This window comes from Pelmatolapia mariae, linkage group LG20 (genome assembly GCF_036321145.2).
Source record: "Pelmatolapia mariae isolate MD_Pm_ZW linkage group LG20, Pm_UMD_F_2, whole genome shotgun sequence".
NCBI classification, from domain to species: Eukaryota; Metazoa; Chordata; class Actinopteri; order Cichliformes; family Cichlidae; genus Pelmatolapia; species Pelmatolapia mariae.
This window is the reverse complement of record NC_086244.1, coordinates 35,856,947-35,874,190: the sequence shown is the minus strand read 5'-3', so window position 1 is coordinate 35,874,190 and position 17,244 is coordinate 35,856,947. Positions and strand designations below refer to the sequence as shown.

At 41.1% G+C, this 17,244-nt stretch overlaps 1 protein-coding gene across 1 annotated transcript in view; it reads right to left on the bottom strand.

Annotated features, from left to right (window-relative positions):
- Positions 1-12,753: 12,753 nt before the first annotated feature.
- The window catches only part of mtor (mechanistic target of rapamycin kinase), a 76,074-nt gene continuing 71,583 nt past the window's right edge, over positions 12,754-17,244 (bottom strand). The window contains exons 51-58 of the mRNA XM_063463204.1: positions 17,126-17,198; positions 16,957-17,031; positions 15,538-15,673; positions 14,618-14,683; positions 14,433-14,513; positions 14,082-14,162; positions 13,585-13,690; positions 12,754-13,355 (exon numbers count right to left, since the gene is read on the bottom strand). Of these exons, the coding sequence (XP_063319274.1) occupies positions 13,340-13,355; positions 13,585-13,690; positions 14,082-14,162; positions 14,433-14,513; positions 14,618-14,683; positions 15,538-15,673; positions 16,957-17,031; positions 17,126-17,198 (634 nt within the window). The 3' untranslated portion in view covers positions 12,754-13,339. The remainder of the gene's footprint in view (positions 13,356-13,584; positions 13,691-14,081; positions 14,163-14,432; positions 14,514-14,617; positions 14,684-15,537; positions 15,674-16,956; positions 17,032-17,125; positions 17,199-17,244) is intronic.

The following is a 17,244-nucleotide window of genomic DNA, read 5'->3' as shown; positions in this document are numbered from 1 at the left end:
AGGGAGGGGAAAGAGAGCAGGATGTGCGCCCAGCTCGGGATAATGTAGCCTACTGTCTACTGCAGTGCTATCTCATTTCCCCACACAAAAGTAACATCGCCACTTTGTAAATGAAAGTCAGTCAGGCGAAAGATGCCCCCTCACGCTCTAGCAGCCCCTTCTTGAGATAATGGGCGCATGCACATTATTTCTGTAGACACAAGATTGACTAAAAAAAAGCAGTGTGTGGGTAGTAAATGAAATTCAGTCAAGTGTGTGTGTATGTGTGTGTGTGGCTCCTGTTACCAACGCTCCTACCATTCCTAAGTATTCACCCAGGAATGCAGAGAACAAATGGTGGGCTTATATCTGTAACATTCATCCAATTCCTTCACAGTACGACTCTGTAGCTTTACTCATCTCTGCAGGATTCGAGTCCTTCTTAACTGAAGCTACTGGAGGACCTATTGTTTACTCATCTGCCTGTTGATGCTAAACGCGCCGGGACGCAAACAACAGGGGTAAAAAGAAACGGTTTAGCAAACAGTATTAAGACCCCCCAAAAAATCAGCTACGTTTCAAGAAGGATGAGAAGGAGGTGGTTTAGGCCACAGAGTACTCTTGGAAATAAGCCAGGAGAACAGAAGGGTGGAAAGCTATCTAAAGGAGGCGATATTCCCCTCCACACACCCCTACACCCCCCTCCTTCAATAGCTCTGGCCTTGTCAGATATGGTTATGCTTATTGTAGACACAGGCGAGGGGGGTCACTGCACCAGCATGCCTCAGAACATCACCGCGCCGGGGCTATGATAAGAATAGTGCACTGAATCATAGCTTACCGTGCAGTTATGTGTATGGATGATGCATGGTGAATGAATTGAAGATAAGGCCAGGAAGCTGGATGGAGTGGACACAGCTACACTTCTGTTGCAAACGCAGGGTGTGGGAGTGTGTGCGCATGTGTGTTCGTCTTGTGAATCATAATTTTCCAGGCTCAAAGATCCTTGAAAGGCTGAATTATACATAAAAGTGCTTTAAGTTTTCTTTCTTGCCTCCACTCCTCAGTTCTTCTGTTTGAGGTGTAGTGTCTTCTGGTGAGTCAAACCTTTCTGGGCTAAGGGAGGCAAACAGATGCTAAGTCTACAACTGTGTCAGAAAAAAAAATCCTATTACTTATTTTCTATGCCTATTGCTGTTTCCTTGACACTCATGTAAAGACATCGAGATCAGACTTTACGATGAAGTTAGGATTTTAATCAATTTACAAACGGCTGAGGCAAAGGAGATTGAAAGCACCTGCTAACTATCTTCCTCGCAAACTTTTCCTGATATCAGGCCATCCCCAAGAAACATTTTGGTTATCAAAACTCCTTTCTTAATGTACCAGCTGGTGGATCATTTTTAAGCTCTACATACTAGACTTGCCCTGGTGAGGGAACGTTTCTTTGTATCTAGATTCTAGAACAACCAACAAGAGCCACAAACACTGCACAGATCACAGAAGAGCGGCTGCCGACACTTTAAAGAAACATTTTATCTAACAGAATAAGGTTAATAAAACCCTAGCTATCATTTTATGGACCCCAGTGTGACAACTTGAAATTCCTCGCACTCTGCAATAAAGTCAAAATACCCAAAGCATTCAAGTTAGAATTCAATTTATTATACAATATAAGTTTAGTCATTTTGGGGTTGGTGCTAGCAGACGGACATAACAAGGAGGGCACCTTCATACACAGTGGAGAACGCTTTGTGAGCATGAATTAATTGCGTTCTGTCTGCGTGCACACAGTGTCATAAAACTATTTACAGTGCAAAGAAAGAAGTGTCCATGTCAACAATTGACAAAAACAGTGTCAAAAAATTTCAATTATATGCTTTCTATAAGGTTAATTATGAGGTTAATTATAATGTACAGTACTGTGTGGAAAAGTGAGTGAGTAAATGAAGGAAGGGATTACAGATGGTGGAAAACAAATGTGTTTGTCTGTGTCAATATATTCCAGGGTCTGTATATCAAACTGGGCCTGCGTAGTAAACAAAAACTCTTAAATTCATAACTGATACTTTACTTTTTAGCAACTGCTCTTTAAACAGGCCTGAACTAAGCTTTTGTCGGGAACTACGTTTGGCCACCCATGAATACACATTTGTCGTACATGTATTTAAAATAACTGTATGTGTCTGCAAAAGGTGCTTGTGTTGTTGATAATGAAGGAGAATTTCATTCAGTGGAAACCTATTGTATTTTTAATGCTTTTTGTAAAACAGAGCTGCAAGGCGCAAAAGAGCTAAAAGATTGACAGGCTCGGTTCATTGCTGGTTTTTACTCTTTTCAAGGAGAACTGGACAGGAATATCATACTGCTGCAATAACGGCTGCACCAGATTTTCAGTCAATCAACAAGCAGTATAAATATTTCTTGTTGAATACCCTACAGCCTGGCATTCTCCTTTGCCATGGCAGGAAAATCATAAGTGGAATTGGATGCTTCCAGTAAGTTATGACAGTGAGGCATTGCGTACTAAACCACGGTCCTAGAAATGGAGCACCTCGCCGGACTGCAGCTTTTGTTATGGTTGTTAATTACACCAGTGCTCTTCCTGCTAGAACATAAAAATGTCCGCAGTGAAAAAGGTTTATTCATCGACTTCGATCTTTGTTATTGAATGTTTTAGTTCACATTTCAAGCTGAGCTGGAAGTTCTGCCCTTTGCTGTTTGGGACAGGTGCAGAAACCCCTCGGAGCGAGGCCGAGAATGATTGAAGGTTTAAGAACAAAGCAAAAAAAAAACAATCAACAGTTGAAAACATTAGCTTTCTCTCCATTTTCTTACAGCGTCCCCATCCCATCTCATCCCGTCATCCCCATTCCACCTTCACTCCCTTTTTTCACACCCTAATCGTTGAGACTTACAGAAAAATCAATTTCCACTACCCAGCGGAGAGGCCCAATGTTTCACCACTGTGTCTGATTGATGACGCGCAGACGCCATCTCACACACCGCTGCTTTTTATAGCACCTCAGAGTTGGTCGCCATTCAGCGCATTTTTATGGCAAATAATAACAGGAGATGTAATAGCTATTCCCTGTGGAGAGTAAATCTGAGCAGGGAGACAAGAGGATGGCCCGCCCAGACAGCTGGAGGACAGTCCCACGTCAACAAGTTACTTAGGCTGAATGATTGGGTACACGGCTGCGAAGGGCTCGGGGCAATTCAACAATCAGACATGAAGGCTGTTTCTAAGATCACTGGCATCCAGTCTGGGCTTTTAGTTCTTTAGGTAACAACCATGCCTGCTCCTTTAATGCTGCACAGTGGCTAATCTAAAGTGGCTCAGGGCCCACTTTATCAGGTGCTTCCACAAAGGCAATCACATGACTTAAAGCTCGATACATACCAGATAGCATGCAGGTGCTTTCTGTGTCAGTGAAGTGCATTCACCCGGGCAATACGAGAGAGTCACGCTACCCTCTTGAGATTTTCACACATCCTTAAAAAATAGTGTGGAAACAAAAGCATCCCTATGCTGGCAGCTCTGAATGACCAGACAACAGACAGGCCAAATTACATACCAGCACGGCGGTGGGATGCAGTGGGGTATCTAACCAGCTAAAGTGAATGAAATGATGAGAGTACAGTGGATTCACGATGAACAAAGTGCTGAACATCACTTTGTTTTAAGTGGAAACAATCTGATCGATAGATTCTCTTTCTAAGGCTCAGTAAATTTATATCGCGTTCAACATCTGATGTGAATTTGTACCACGGATCTGTTGCGAGCTGCCACAAAAGCGCTGACCTCAGCTCAGTGCTGACCTAAACTCAATTTAAAATGATTCTACTTGTATTTTATCATCTTGTCTCCTACATTCATTCTCTGCTGAATGGGAAGTAATAGTAACCACCACAGGATCAACAGAACTAGGTTCAGTCCCACATGCAGGAAATGCAGGAAAATGAGATAACACTGCGCTATATTATAATACAGGTCGCAGCTAAGCTTGTAATTTCTCTGTAATTAAATTAAATTTGACTGTATTTTATTTGAAATTACAGTGTGATTCTATTTACCTGCAAATACTAGAATAAATAATATTTACAGGAAACAAAGAAATAATTATCCTGTAAAGGAACTATATTTCCCCATATTACATCATAAATACACTGTACTTTTTGGGGTGAGGCCTGTATTATGGGGTGGTTTCATCTTGCCTTTTATTTTATCAGTATAGGTCTGCATGTTTTTTCATCTTTATTTAATGTGTGATTTCTATATTTCATTTAATGCATTATGTTAATGTTTATAATGGATGTTCTATTTTTCAATTGTTCTTTTATTTTACTAATATAAAGGTGATACAGATTGTTCTTATTTACCAACTTACAAGAAAAAATAACTACCATCAAAATGTTCTGACCTGTGTGACCTTATGATGATGGATCCAAGTGTAACTATTTTATTTTTTTCTTTCAGTCACTATTCCAACATAACTTTCAAAAAGAGTATCCCCTTCCTGTAAAATACACAAAAGTTAGGCAAGGTTAAGCCACTTCATAATTTAAAAAAAAAAAAAATAGCATGTATTTACACTTTACTCATGCAGTACTAAAATAATTGTTTGTCTCTTTCCTGCAAAATATCTGAAGTTATGCAACACTTAAAATTAATCATGCATTAATTAAAATGACTTACAGCATAATAATTTCCTTGTTTCCTGTAAAAACCAACTTCTTACCTTTTCATTCTAGTGTACCTAAATTCCATTTAATTACAGGGACATTGCCCCCTTTGTCACAGGCTGTATTATAAAGTGTTTCTGAAAACATCAAGGAGATTTCCAATACTGAGGAGGACAAAAGGAGACAAAGAATTTTGTGATTTAAATGTTCGTTGAAGCCCAGAGCTTCAATGAACTCACAAAGACATTACCCTGCAGAGATGGATGTGAGAATGCAGAGTTATGACTCAGTCATTTGAAAGTGTTTAACCTGCCACTCTCCTCATATAAACTCTTAGTAATGTCTCATTGCACCCATGTGAGAAGGTACTGGTCCATGAGAATTCACAGGGTGTGAGTGGTTGTCATGCATCCTGCACTCCCAGGCAGCTCCCACATCTAAAGATCAGAGAATCTTCTGGTGTGTACTAACTGGCAGAAAGGGCAACTACAGTATAGACAATTTCGGCGAGTCAACAGACAAAAATAATAGAGCACGATGGAAACGTTCTTCCTATTAAAAATCCCCTTTTAAACATTTTTCCACAATGTGGTAATAGGTAAGTGGCAACAGAGTGAATAATTAGCACCACTGTTTATCTCAGTTTGGCAAAATGTTAACACAGCAATGGTAGAAACTGGCATTCAGGTGCATTTTCTATTTGCCAGTGTTCTGGAAATTTAGTAAAAATTTGCTTTTAAATTCAGATGGAAACTTGTCTGTTGGCAGTATTGAAAACAGGGCCTTGTTACATGGTGTTACCACTGTGTTTTGTGGTTCTTTCACAGACTTGGGAACTATGTTGTGATGGAGTAAGCATTTGTGCTGCTGCATTTTCATGGATACAGTCGCCTTTTCTGCGCACACAAATGAATCATTGTTAAGATGACAAAAGTTTCATCTCCTAATATCAGGTGCTGCAGATGTCTTTGAATATGAAACGCAAGCCTGGGGAAGCAGTTTTGTCATCTCAGAATGAAAGTCTCATTTTGCCACAAACTAATCTCGCCGCAGTCAAAGGACACTGTCCCACTCACAAGCAGTTACATCACCACCGAGCATATAACACCACCTGTTTGGTAGGGATGGGCACTGAGGTGCTTCGGGTTTATTACACTTAAGGGGTGCGATAAATTTGCACTTGGACTGTGGAAAAGCAGCGTTTGCTTGTTCTTCCTTAAATCTACTCAAATGCCAATGAGCAAGGCACTTAATCTGAGGTGCTGCTGCTTCTCCATGGGGGGAAAATAGTCTTGCCCTCAGTTAAACTGTAATTTAAAACTGGAAGAGGAAAAAGGCGAAGGTTTGGCTTGGCCCACCCGAGTTAAAAGCATGCTGCAGCAAGCAGGTGGCTCAGTATCACAGATACAAGCTGGTAGACAGAGTGTAATGGCGAGGGCAGTGATTCCTTGGCACACATTATGGCCATTAATAGCATCATTGGGATGCCAGCGAGTGGCTGAGCCCCGCTGCCGCTCAGGTGCAGCCACTTCTGTCCAACAATCTTCTCTTTCTGAAATGAACATTTGTAGCAGATTAAAAAACATCAGGAAGCACTTTTGATCACAGCGTTCCTCTAGAGGTGAGACAGCAACTCCACCTACCTGCACAGTCTCCTAATATAAATTCTTGTGATGACATGAAATAAGACAACTCTGCAAGCTCTCACAAGGCGTGCCGGGCCTCAGCTGTTAAGCGTAAATGAAAAATAAAACGATTGGAATCTTGCCAAATTTTCACAGACACTAAGAATTAAAATATATATATATATATATATAAATATATAGCATTATATTAAACTCAATAATCATTTAAGGTTTAAATGTGCAGTGACAGCGTGTGTAAATGCAGCTTCCATTGTGAGAGCTTTTCGATGCACTCCGAGTCTCAGCTGCTGACTTTTACTTTTTACACGGCGTGTGAAAATGTGTTTGAAAAGTGCAAGTTGAGACATCTCTCCGCTATCTCTTTCTGCAATCCAATAAACCTGAAACGCAATTGAAATGTCAAATTGAATAGCGTCAGTGGCTGCGACCGGCGCCCGCAACTGCATCTACAGTAAGTACTGAGACAAACAACGCTTTAACAATCTTTATTTATCCAGGGAAGGATTTTGCTGAGTGCGCAGCTTCTCTGAACACATTCATACAGCCCTGTGCACTCACACCTGGGAGCTGTCACACACATCTGCAGACGGCCGCTCGCACTGTGCTGCAATCTGTCGAGCGGCTCGGCTGAAGCAAGTACAATGTTAAGGTCACTTTTGGTCAGACAGTCCAATAACTGCATCAAGAATGGAATAATATTATCAGCCTCCACAGCGCTGTCCTTTAGCTTCTGAACAATAACACAGCCTGCTGCTTGTGCCTCTCTGTCTTACACTGTGTTGGACAGAGGCTTGCAGGCTAATGAAGCCTTTTAAACCGCTGGGGAGATTTGCCTTTATTTCAACCTCCAAATTAGCACCGTGGCCCATTTGAGTCTGTGAATACTTTAGATGCTGTTGGACTCTAGGAACAACTCTGTGTATTCAGATCTCAGCAGTAGTGTCATGATAAATGAGACAAATGTCCAACACTCAGAAATCTGGCTTTTTGAGTCGAGTTGCTGCAAGATGCTGGATTCAAAGACATCTCTGCTTCCATGGGAGCCATTCAAAAAGTGCTAGCTATTCACTACAACAAAGAAACAAATTAGAATCTAAGAGTAGGTCCTTGTTTGTATCGTTCATATGCACAAGAATGCACATGCATGCACACAGGCAAGGGGACAATGAGCTGCCCACTCCTGCAGCTGCTTTAATGCCAGTCAGATGATTTACACTGCATCAAGAAATGGGCCAATGTTCCTGCAAATTCTGAGCAGGAGCCGGCGCATGATTTGTTAGCTGGACCGCACGAACAAAGATGTTCAGGGGCGCTTTTTTTTATTCAGGAGAAAATTGCAAAAAAGCCAGGCTGTGCTCGCTGAAACCTCATTCACCTCTGAACCAACATCCAAGGTGAAAGATGAGCACTGTGGCATATCGGTGATGCACATCATGATAGGAGGATCAGAACATAACTACTGAAGGTTAGGGAACACAAGATGGAGAAGTTTGACCATGTGACTATAGGTCAAGACCATCAGCACAGCTAATGGACCGAGCTGATCTAGTCTGTATGTAGATTTTCAAGCTTTTATTACATCACCAACACTACGCTGGAGATATTTTAGGATTATCCACTGATCTGTCTGTCCACTTCTCATGAATCTCAGTCACATTCTTGAGATTTATCTAAGATAAATCTGGCACCGGTTCATTTAGACGGGTATTTTGACCATTAATCCAGAATTCAATCATCATTACGATCAAATGTAATCTTAATTTTTGAATTGAGGTCTTTTTCAGTCCTATTGCCAGAGGTGTAGGAAAACAAGCCATGCACGTATCTTCACAAATGTTTGTGAAACAGTGAGTCAGAGTAGAGCTCACTGACTTCTTTAATCCTAGATATTCTCTGATAAACTTTAAATTGCATTATTAAAGCATTTAAGAACTGCAGCTTTAGAGCTAGAGAGAGTATTTGCAAAAGTCTTTTTTCTGTAAGTCTCGATTAAATGCTTTGATAACTGAATAAGTGTGTTCCAAGTCTCCTGTGGCACAAAAACTGTACGCCGGGAGCTTCACGGCATAGGTTTCTACAGCTCAGCAGCTCCTGTAGGTGTAACACGTAGGTGGCCTAATCCTTTTGTCCATATAATGCATCTCCAAAAGGTTAAAGGTCAACTTCACTGTGATATTTATAGTTTCCTGCAATAATACTCCCTACACCTTATATAATAATCATAACTTAGCCGATTTTAAAAGGACATTGTGAGCCTGTTTCATATTATATAAACTAACCTTGGATCCGATGCTTGTGGTAATTGTGTCGCTATCTGAAAGCACTCGTGTTTTAAAAACTGTGGCTGCTGTCTAGTCACATCCATAGTTAAAGCATCCTCCTCTGTCGTGGCCAGAGTGCTGTGTCCTATCAGAATCAACATTGTTGCCGAATAGAAATAATAATACTTTTTATTAAATTCCTTTAAAGTCTTCACTACATGTGCAGGATTAATCTGGACACATGTGGTTGCATCCTTGACTGGCTTGGAGAGGCATGCAGACAACAGTAATGGAAAATAAATCTAATGCTGAATTTATAAACTTGATCCCCCAAAGACAAACCTCAACAGTTGTCGTTGCAGATATTTTCAAGCAAAAAAACAGATCGACAGTGAAAAGAATCAACGGTAAGGTCTCTGTAAGAAATCAGGCTTTGTTTATGGAATGAGATGTTGCATATCTCAGCATGTACCCAAAATGAACTTCATATGTAGAAAAATGACAAAGAAACATGATTTAAAGCTGTACTACCATCATTTTGTGTGCATGAATTCACTATTATTTCAGCAAAGGTAATTTCTACCAGTAATAAAAGCAGGTAGAGCAGTGTGTAGTCTTATAATTCTGGTGTCATGTTTGCCTTGTTCTGATGTAAGTGGTTAAAGGAGGAGGACGGGGAAGGTGTACTCACCAGTTAGAAGTGTTCCCCTCCATCCTTTGTTAAAAAGCATCACAGTCCAGCAGAGTCGGTCGACACAAAAATGAGCATACTGTGTGCCATTTGCTGATGTCGCTGAGCATTACACTTGTAATTTTTCAAATAGTTAACTACTGCACGGTGCCATTTGGAGCCGCCGACATGCAAAATGCGCAGTGCAGGCTTAAAAAGCCGAACTGGCCCAATTTTTCATCTTGCCTCTCCTTGGCCTGCTTTCTATATTTGTGTTTACAGTAACAACAACAAATGTATCTTTTTCCACGCCTAACTTTCTTTCAGTAATTCATCCCAATAAGCCACAGATGCTGGATTTGTGGACCACTTCAGTGCCGTTTGAATCACCCTACTCTTTGCTGCTACTAATCGACAAACAGATGATTAGAGAAACAGAAAATCCTTCCACTGACATTTTTTAAGGTCCCTGCTCAGAGGAACATGAATGGGCAGGGTAAAGTAGGCTAGAGATGGCAGGAGAATGTGTCTGAAGTGTCCTTAGAGAGCAGCAGATCTCAGGCGGGCTAAACTGCTGTCAAGTTCATCGATACTGGCTTTACACCACAGTGCACAAAGACAGCCAGAGTCCTAGCTCCAGGCTCCCACTTTAAACAACTCCAGAGCCTGCTATCGAACTGCTCTGGTCGGCCGTCAATATCGCTTCTGTCTCCATCTCTCTCTTCACAGCTTTTATCCATGGCAGTGTGTTTGAGTTCAGGGGGCTTGCGTGGTATGAGTGAGAAAGCATTCTCATGACTGCAGAGAGGCACAGGAGTGTGTCGTTCCTTTGTGGTACAGTCAGAAAGGGTATCCAGCCAGCATTATGTGCGTGTACCTCCCTTGTGCTGGACTCTAACTGGATTTAGGTCCTGAAAGTTTCTCCTCCAGCTCTACTCTTTCACACCTGATTTACACACCTTTAAAAAAGGGCTGTACATTTTCGTGACACCTTAATTAGATCTGGCGTGAAGCAAAAACCTGCACTTCGACCCACATCACCTGCCATCCCTGAAGAGAAAATGAATCACGTCTCACATTCAGCCAGTTGACTTCACAGCTCTCACTTAATTCATTTGTTGGGGTTTTCTAAAGCCCTCCGTCTTACAAGAGAATGTTAAGATCAGCTCATATGTGTGGTTTCACAACAAACTTCTTAGACGAGAGTACATTTTTAATTTTAGGACTCTATAGGACTAAACTTTGTATGATTCACAGATTAAAATAATACTTACTTATCTTACACTAGGGCTTGGAGCAGTACCTCAAGTTGTACCACCTTTCTTCTGCATGGCTGACCTTTGCAAACATGCTTGGACATCAGGTGTGTGGGGCTTCTGCAAGTCGGAGATGACCATATTAGGGATATCCCTTCTCTCTGACATCACAGAGCACCACAAGTTAAAAAAAAAAAAAACTGTCCTAAATTGTGTGTTTGTGTGTGAAGTGTGAGCTTTTGGCTCAGAGTACACACAGACACTGACCTCGTTATTTTTGCAGATGAGCATCGACCATTTTAACAAGACTCACTGAGGTTTACAATTCACTACGAGTTACACACATTTGTAATATTAAGGTTGCATAAGCATTCATGCTTCTTTGTTTTCGCTCCTTCCTCTCTTCAAACTTAAATCTCACTCATAGAAAATTATGCTAACTGCTGAAAACAGAAATATAGAATTTAAAAAGAGAAACAATACTGAAGTAAGGTGATGTTCCAGCTTAGATTTTTAGTTACTCATGTCATTGCAGACACAGAACAAGGTTTTACAGGGCTTGTAATGCGTTTTATTCATGAGCTGTTACATGCATATTAGCAAATTAGAAGCTTTCACTGAGAAATGAGAAACACCCATGCTCTATCCTGTGAGCATGCTTGGGTGTATGTGACTACACTCCAGCCACAGCAAGAGTTGTGAAGAGCACTTATGAAATCTCTAAGGGTCATGAGACGCTAAAGAGGATGCATGGATGTGGAATAACACCTGCAGGGGAGCTCTTGTGGGGAAATACATGCTCAAGGATGGAGGAACAGGCTCGAGTCCCAGAGGGGGAGCGAATGTATTGCTACATTTCCCATCATTCCTAATGTGTCAGGCCTGTTTCGGCTTCATGTGACAGCCTTAAAGGCTGATGGAGCATGGCCTCCAGCATCAGCAGCTTCTAGCGCCAAGCCTCTCACCTTCCCTCATTTAGGGGCATTGTCTCTCGATGAGTATCATTTGTCACCATTGACTTGCTCCATGCAGACACCTGTGCCGGGTGTCTTTTTTTTTTTTTTTTGCAGCCCTAGCCCATTTCCACAGTTGGTAAACAGCTAAATCCCTCTCCCAATCAATGCAGCCTATTTAACTTGAGCTATTGACTCGGCTGCCTCTCAACAGACTTGAGAGGCTGAAAAAAATACAAACAAATTAGACGGGTGAGAAAGAACAACAGAAATGGTGGCACAGACTATGAAAAGTCACATTTTCAATAATGAGCTTTTGGCAGCAGGAGGGAACAAAGTGACAGAGTGGAGGCGAAGGAAGCGAAGGAGAGTAAGAAGCGAGGGAAAACAGAGGAGGAATCGATCGATACGAACAGATAATCACCAGGCTTTTGTCCCAATGTGTAAAGAGTGTGACATTGCAGTAGTGGGCACGGCAGGGAAGAGATCAATGGGCTGCTTTCTGTTGATCCGTAATCCTTAACTATCTATAAGTAATTAACCTTCAGAGGAGAATGCAGGGAAGAAATAAATGAAGAAATTAGAGGGGGAATAGCAATGAGCAGAAGTAAAAAACAGAAGCTACCTTGCACTCACCAGATAACAGCACAGGAAACTAAATTAATAGTTGTCTCCAGTGCTGCCTCTGCAGTTTGCAGCATCTGATTCGGTTTTGTTTCTGTCAGACTGCATTGGCTGCAAGTGACTGCGTCTCCCTGTGGTCTTCAGACAATGATGCTTTTAGAAAAGGGGAATCTAATCTCCATTTGAAAGCACATGCTTGAAACCTAGTATTTTTTTCCTGTTTTGTTCTGGTTTTAGGGAAGGATCTAGTGTGGTCTTATCCTCTCCGGCCTGATGAGTGAATCCTCTGCCAAAGCCTGTCTCCTAAAGAAGATGGAGGGGAGTGATCCTATTAGGAGTCAGAGTGCCCTCTGTCGGTGCTAGAAAAACAAAGACAGTGGCACCTCTTCTGAAATAAATAAATAAATATCTACGAAGCATTTTCATTTGGAGACAGAATATACTATTTTCCCATCATTTCTGCTCTACTTGATACCAGGAAATGGGAAAGCGGGGAAAACACATGCAGCAAAGTGTCTGAAAGGCTGGATTCAAACCCCAGACTCTGCAATACGTCTCAGTGCTGATACATGGCACGCTCTCTACCGGGACGCCCTTACCCCTAGCTATTTTTAAACTGCTGTAGGTGTGACAATCTCAGTTTCATGAGCAATCGGTACAGTTCAATGAACACAGCACAGTCACAGTGGTATCTACACAGGGTTTAATGGCACACAAATGCCCACTCAGTACATCGCAGTCCACTCAAATCAAATGAAATCAAATTATTACTGATCTCTGCTCATCAGAAACCCTTTAAGAATGTTTAAGTTAGTAAAAGGCATATCATGTTGCTGAAATTTGTCACATTCATACACAATGATACAACAGACTGGTGGCTTTATGAGAAGAAAACAGTATGTGGAGTAATAGATGTCATTAGTGATTACAATATGGCCACTGTAGAAAGCTTTTAGCGAGTAAATATAATGGTAAAAATTACAAAGGTCATTATGAGCAATGACTGCAAAATTTGGTAAATTATGATAATCAGGTAAAAACAAAGCACTAAAGGTACTTTCTAATAAACGTAAATGGCAAACCGTACAATTATACAACAACAAAGAAATCAAAACAGAAAAAAAAGAGGAAAAACTTTGTTTAGGCTCTGCAGTGTGGCTTGAGGACACATTCCAGTGGATACCAATCTGAGCTGAGAGCTCCTACTTCATCTATCAGTGTGCGAGAAAGTCAAGGGTAAATCCTGGCTGGAGGAAACGCTTCTTCACCAAAAGGGACACCTGAACATTTGGAGGAGAAGAGAAAATGTCAAATTAAAAGAAGAGAAAGAAAAAGAGATCAACCTGTGGCACAGTAATTGCATTTAAAACTGCCCAAGATAACTTTTCTGCTACAATCGTCATACATTCAAAGTCATGACTTCAGGCTTGATTTAAAGTGGATTCCTGCAGCCAGGCAACACTGCTCTGACTAACCCTGAAGCTGAAAATGTGTGTAAGGTATACTGACCATCCGATGTAGCACTGGCACAGGTTTTCATGTGAGGTGGCTTGTTTGATGAGGAGCTCTACTTGTGTCGGCACATCCAGCGTCTCTTCATTAGAGAAGTCACGACCTGTAGGGGACAAACTCTGGTCATAGATCTGCTCCGGCAAAATCAATCTGCAAAGACTGCTCGACTTTGTTCAGACAACACAAAGGTGCTTTTAGGATAGTGCAAGATCTGAAAAGACCTTTCGTCTCTGTTATGTTCCCTTTTGTTATTAAAGCTCTGCTGAGCTCATTTTTGATCAGACATTAAATTGGAAATGTATGCGAGGGACTTGGGACTGGTTCGGTTTCAGGAGGATGCTGATGGACTGCAAGTCCCTGCTTATGCAAGAAGTTTAAGTACAATGTGATTAAATTAAAAATATTATTCATAAATCTTTATCATTTACTTATTTAAAAAAGAGGGTACTTTATAGACAGGAGAGTGAAATGTGTAGTAAAAATTTCCCACTTACCCGTAAGTTTGTCTCGCACTCTGTTAATAATCTGAATAGCCTTCTTGTTGAGTGCCTCAGGTTGTACTAAGCCATCTCCAACTAAAAACACACACATACACAAAAATACTAGCATCAACAACTATTGGCAACTTTAGAAAAACAAATTATGCTGTGTCTATACCGAACCTGTTTGCAGCTAAAGGAAATCAAAGCAGATTTGTGTCCTGCCTTACAATAGCGCAGTGACTTGCAGCGATCATTATGACAGTGAGTGCTCAGTATTTTGATGGCAAAATAAGCAGAGCAGACCTAAAAAGCTGTAATACAACAACAAAAAATCACTTAAGTCTGAATAAGCAGGTAACTCACTGAAGGAGTGAATCGACTCAGGCACAGTGGTCCCTGCTTTCTTGTGCGTGGTCTCTCCAAGGTCAATTCCCTCAAGAGCCTCTGTAGATGACACCACATAGTCAGAGATTTAAGAAAACATGTTTCTCCTTTATTAGATAGAAAATGAAACATAGTTATGGTTACAACTTGTGTTGGAAACTGACCCACTGACTGCCCGGCGGTGTACGAGTCGGTCCTGGTGCGGGAGCGTTTGGTGCCTTTTGTGTTTGCTGTGGGCGACCCGGGAAAAGTGTGCATTTAAAAACATACACAAACTCCTCTGTAGCATATTTCATTTACCTCATTTACCAGGAAGGACCACCACCTCTCTGACCGCTTTAAAGACAGAAACTCGGGTTTCTTCCACAGTTATGTTTACTATTCATTAAAAGTGGTCAGATTATAGAAAAGGCCTCTCTCTTTATGTTGTCCCCCAGATTTATTCTACCCATCTGTGACCTGAAAGTCATGTTTCCTGCTCCTTTGCATTCAATGGGTCCGGTTTGCACTGGTGGCTATTCAGTAAATGGCTATATAAACACACACAGTAGAGAATACACTAATGAGCGTTTAACTAATGCAGCTTTAAGTCCCTGTAAGGAGAAAGCTGTTTTATGCACAGATCCCTGGCTTCATCTTATTTCTTAAACATACTAACCCCAAAATGCTGAACTCCTTTATAATCAAAGTGACATATTCCACTTTTTTTGATTAAATGTCTTGCTAAAGGCAACCATAACAGTATTAGTAGAGGAGGTGCCACAGAGATTTATTCACTCTGTACACTTGAGTTTAACCAGTGACCTTTAGATGTCTGAAGCACTTCATTAACCGTTTCTCTCGAAAACACAAGCTAAGCAGAAGTCCAGTGCAGCTTGATGCGAGTAGATTTAACGCTCCCCACTCTTCACCGCCACAAAAAGAAGTCTTTCAGCTTGAACAAGTGTAATCTGCTCTGACTTTAACCAAACTGTTACTGGTCTGAGCTGGTATGCCGCTGTGGTTATGTGAGGCTGGAATATGTTGATCTGTCTGTTGCTACACTAACATCTGTACTCAATTTAAACAGCTGGGATTTCCTTACTGTCCATAAGCCTCCAGTTGAGCAGCGGGTCGTAGACGAAGGCCTCCAGCACAGCCATGACGCTGTCCCGGTGCTCCCTCAGCACCTCCATCACTGTGTGGCACGTGATCCTGTAGTTACCGTCCAAGCCCGTCACCTGACGCACATGACATTTGGGAATTAGGTTTCCATTCTGCGTGTGCACGTTACAGAAATATCAGTATACTTATAAACAATGATCCAATAACATGTTCTGATTTTAGTAGTAGAACAGCCTCTCTGTTTGTATTTAGAAGGCTGAAAATATGTTTTAAGAAGATTTCATATGTCTAAAAAAAAACAAAAAAACTTTTGCAGTAGCTTAAAAGACAAAACTTAAACCTCTTACAATGCAGAATTTTATTTCTTGATGCTTTCATTTTTAATTCCTTTTCTTCCTTTGCTCATTAAATTCAAGGCACAGTGAGTCACAGCTTCTGATAAAACTCTGCACAGTCATAGAAGACTAATTATTATTTGGAATGAAATAAAGAAGACAAAGAAGAAGCAGCTCAGGCAGGATTCACTTCAGTAGAGGAATATTTGTCGTGTTTAAGGGTGGGGGCCTTTGACACCAGAATAAAATGAATGTACTAGAAAGACTTTTCTGTTGCAGAGTCTCCGACTGTCTAACCTAATGAAACGGGACTATAACTGCTTTAAGCTAGGCCATAAGGAGGAGAGAAAGAGGGATTTGGCAGGTGGGGAAACCCTAAAATCAGCCATAGCGGTGCAGCAGAGAAAAATGACTTGCCTTAAAATAACTCTGACATTGATTTGAACTGTGAGCTCCGGCAGATTTTTCTTTGTGCCCGCAAAAGCTTTGATCAGCTGGCCAAAGCCAATTCTCTTGGCTCTCAAGTTTAAGTCTTTGTGTCAACTACATGATTTTGCATCACGACTGTTTTCAAACCCCTGGCCACAATGAAGCTAGTATAAAGGTGGATGTTGCTAAGTGAAACGAACGAGCATCATCATCCTAAATTCAAACTGAGAATGTAATCATTGACCTAACCTAACCGTGATAATGGGCAAAACAGCAGCACCAGGCCAACACGGTCTGTGGCTAAAATTTACCACAAATACAGAATTACATTTTTTGTCGTTCCTCTGCGAGCAGGAGAGATACTTAACCAGCTTTATTAATATCTGCCTGTGCGAACAAATGACAAGGAAAAGGTAAGAGCAGGGGTGACGCTGCTCTGTACTGTTGAGCAAATATCTCCATGACATCAGACACAAGAAATGCCAATCTGTAGCACCTGGAAAATGAACTTTCTTCATAATATTATGTATTGAACTACCTATCAGATTGAATGACTCATGACCACACACGGTGTTACTGTGAGCACACTTTACCACACTTCATAGAGTTTGTCACACGCCAGCATAGTCGTATACCTCCATAGCATTGGTTAGCATCCTAGTCAGTCGGAAGGGAATCTTTTCAGGGAACTTTTCTCTGGTCATGGCCACCTGTTAGAAATGTATATGAGGGTAAGTTTAAAAATATATATATATATATATATCAGAAAAATTTGTAATATATTTAATACAAATCTCCTCCCACCTCAAAACAGTCTCCAAAGTCGATGTGTAGGATCTTGCCGCTTAACCGGTCTAACATCAAATTGGATGGATGCCTGGAGAACAGAAACATCATCTCCTCAATAATGTTTTACCATTTTC